Source organism: Nannospalax galili, unplaced genomic scaffold (genome assembly GCF_000622305.1).
Source record: "Nannospalax galili isolate Female #2095 unplaced genomic scaffold, S.galili_v1.0 scaffold454, whole genome shotgun sequence".
In the NCBI taxonomy this organism is placed as follows: Eukaryota; Metazoa; Chordata; class Mammalia; order Rodentia; family Spalacidae; genus Nannospalax; species Nannospalax galili.
The window spans coordinates 2,942,151-2,945,561 of NW_008334929.1; the positions used below are offsets into that span (position 1 = coordinate 2,942,151).

The following is a 3,411-nucleotide window of genomic DNA, read 5'->3' on the forward strand; positions in this document are numbered from 1 at the left end:
GGAAAAAAAAAAAAAAGAATCGACGTATGTTCTCCCTCATATGTGGATTCTAGAACCAAACCCTGATAAGTGAGTATGTATCCAGACAAAACTATAGGAACCAGGATAATGTAAAGGAACAAGGGAGGTAAAGGAATAGAAAGAACTTGAAAGAGAAGAACAGTACGAAACAGGCCTTAATAAGTGAGATATGGATAAAAATTGTGCTAGTTTAAGGGAAGGCAGAGGGAAGGGTATACAAGGAAACTAGGGGATAAAGGGAAAGAAGGAGCTCAAGAGAGGTAGGATCATAGGAAAAGAAAGAATCTGAAAGAGAACAGTAGGAAACAGGCCTTAATAAGGGAGATAAAGATAAAAATGGGGTTATTTTAAGGGGAGGGGGGACAAAGGGTTATTCAAGGAATCTTGGGGATAAAGGGAAAGAAGGAGCTCAGGAGAAGTGGGTCCATAGGAGAAGGGTATTATTAAGGGAGAAATGGGAAAAATGGGGGCACTTTAAATGGGGAAACCATGGTAGAAAGGGTTAGACAATTCAAGAGATAAATAAATGCCTAGCTAGTTTTAAAAAACCAGAGGGAACCATATTAAGTGAACAACCTACTGAAAAATTATACATACAACTAGCTCAAGGAATATAATACATGTCTAGGCAATGTTTATCTGAGAACATGTGGTCTTTGCCCAAGCTTTATCTACATGGCACATGGTAATTAAAAGTACCAGACAGGTGGAACTAACCTTCTTGGATGTTTAACAGACATACTATGAGGCCTATACTAATGCGGTCAGAGGAACATAAATGACAGTTTTTGCTCCTTGCCCTCCTAGGTTGACTAAGTTCTAGGGGACTATGAGAACCTCTGAAAATGTCCTGTAACTGTGGTGAGTCACCTGTTCTCTTCATCAAGGAGGCTGAGGAGACCCCACGAGATGGACATGAACCAGTGTCCAGTCCATTTTAAGCATTGATCCTAAGGATACCATCAGTTGGCATGGCTTTTACAAGTCACCTATACTATATTTTAACAACACAGCTGTCACCTCTGATTCTGTATTAACAGTGCGTGTTGTGACTCCCACAGTGTAAATTCCTCCAGTTGAATCTTCGTGAATTCTTATATTTGATTTCTTATTTTTTGCGTCAATATCCCGAGTGGTATCAAATAAGTCAAGGACCTCTTCATTATAGAGCTATAGAAAAGAAACATCAGGTTATTTGTAGAAATTTTCATGTGTTATAACATGCTTCACATATTTCATACAACGTCACATATTTCATACAAATTTCATACAAATTCTTCAAAATGACACCCATTCCTTCAAAATAAAACATAACTATGAATTATTACATTTTATAAATTATAAATATTATTTTAAGCCAATGTTAGATTTACAAAAATAAGAATTGTAAATGACTTAGCCATAACCAGCTGGCCGAGGATGAACTCCCCACCCCCTTTAGCAAGCTCTAAGCAGAACACAAGCAAGTCTGGACAACCGTGCACCAAATGCAAACAAATCAAAAGTCAGAGATTTGAAGATGTTTTACAGCTTAAGCTAAAAACCAGGTTTTCTGATGCGTTTCTTCCTTTGGTCCCTTTTCATTCACCCACCGTTCCCTTCTGTACACGAATGTGATACTTGTACAGGGCAGTAGGTTTTCCTGGTGTCATCACATGTACACAATGTACTCCCACCTTGTTCGCCCCTTTCTACCCTCTCTGGATCCTGCCCTTCCCCCCACCCCCATGCCCCTCTCAGCTTTTCTTCCCACGCCTTCCCTTCTTATCCGTTTACAACTAGAATCCATATAGGAAAGAAAATGTGCTATCTGTCTTTTGGAGTCTGGCTCATTTCACTTAATATGATGATCACCTGTTCCATCCATTTTCCTACAAATGGCATCAATTTCATTCTTATGGCTGAATACTCCTGATGGTACATATGTGTGTGTGTACATACACATTTGTATTTACCTGTTGATTCACACCCAGGCTGAGGCCATAACTTGGTTATTGTGAATAAGCTGGGTTTTTTTCATCTGGTAAACAGCAGGATGGTATGCTAATTCTCTCTTTAGTTTATCTTTATTACATGTATTTACTTGTGTGAATGTATGAGGGAACATGTGTGGAAACTGGTTTTCAATCCCTTCACCATGTGGGTCAAAGAGATCAAACTCAGGTAGCCAGGCTTGGCAGCAAGCAACATTACCCACCTAGATATCCTATCAGCCCTATCTTTAGTTTTTTAAAGGACTTTTAAAAATATTTTATTTATTATTTTAATTTTATGCGTATTAGTGTATTGATCGCCTGCATGTATGAAAGTGCATCTGTGTCATGCAATGCAACATCTGTGGAGATCAGAAGAGGGCATCAAATCTCCTGGAACTGGAGTTACAGACGGTTGTCAGCTGCCATGTGGGTGCTGGGAATTGAATCCAGGTCCTCTGCAGGAGGAGCCAGTGCTCATCACTGCTGAGCCATCTCTTGGCCCCAAAAGGGATCTTTCTTAACAAAATTAACCCTTCATTCAGAATTATAATGCCAGAGTCGACTCAACTACTACATTTCCTTCTACTGACAAACCTCCCCAGCAGCCTAGGCTGCCATAAATCAATCCAAACCTGCTCCAACCTTTGGACCCTGCAGAGACACCAGCACTACCTCTGAAGGTAGAGCAGTGTTAGGGCAACAGCCCCAGTTCATCGCTGCTCTCCTCTTTGCTCTTAACCGCTAAATTCTCAGTACATTTTAAGCCCAACTAAACTACCACAGTAAGTTATCTTTATATTAATAAAGGTTCTGAAATAATATTAAAGGCACTTTCATATCATGGATGCTGTCAAACATTTATAATACCAAATGCCAACATTATTATATATAAGAAAGGTATATTTATTATCTACTAACTAATGTTAATTTGCTCAAACAATGTTGATTACTATACGCAAAGCACAGTACTTGAGCCAACAATATAAAATCATACAGATTCAGTGTTATGGATGAAATTTAAAGGGAAATTGTGACAACTGATTACCTCTAAGAACTGGGCGTTCACTTTAAATTCTGGAGGAGGAAGTCCATTTTTAATTGCTGTGTGTTTTTTGTCTTCAATGCTCTTGAAAAGGTGTTTAACAGCACGAGAAATGATGCCCTGCTCTTCCTCAACCACGTTAACGTCAAACCCTGTTCCCATTGTATACGTTTTTCCAGCTCCAGTCTAAGCAAAAGATAAGTGAAGAGATGACTGTTCAGTATTAACACAGCCTGAAGACATAGAAGGAAGTTCAACTGGATTACAATTTCCATGAAAACAGTATGAACTTACTTGTCCGTATGCAAAAACTGTGGCATTGTACCCTTCAAAACACCCTTCAATGAGCTTTTCAATGCACTGAGTGTAGAT

At 39.1% G+C, this 3,411-nt stretch overlaps 1 protein-coding gene across 6 annotated transcripts in view; it reads right to left on the reverse strand.

Moving 5' to 3' along the window:
- The window catches only part of Kif21a (kinesin family member 21A), a 141,622-nt gene that overhangs the window by 67,704 nt on the left and 70,507 nt on the right, over positions 1-3,411 (reverse strand). For all 6 annotated transcript variants that reach the window (XM_008829666.3, XM_008829665.3, XM_029561886.1 and 3 more), the window contains exon 4: positions 1,042-1,191. In XM_008829666.3, coding sequence (XP_008827888.1) covers positions 1,042-1,191 — 150 coding nt within the window. The remainder of the gene's footprint in view (positions 1-1,041; positions 1,192-3,411) is intronic.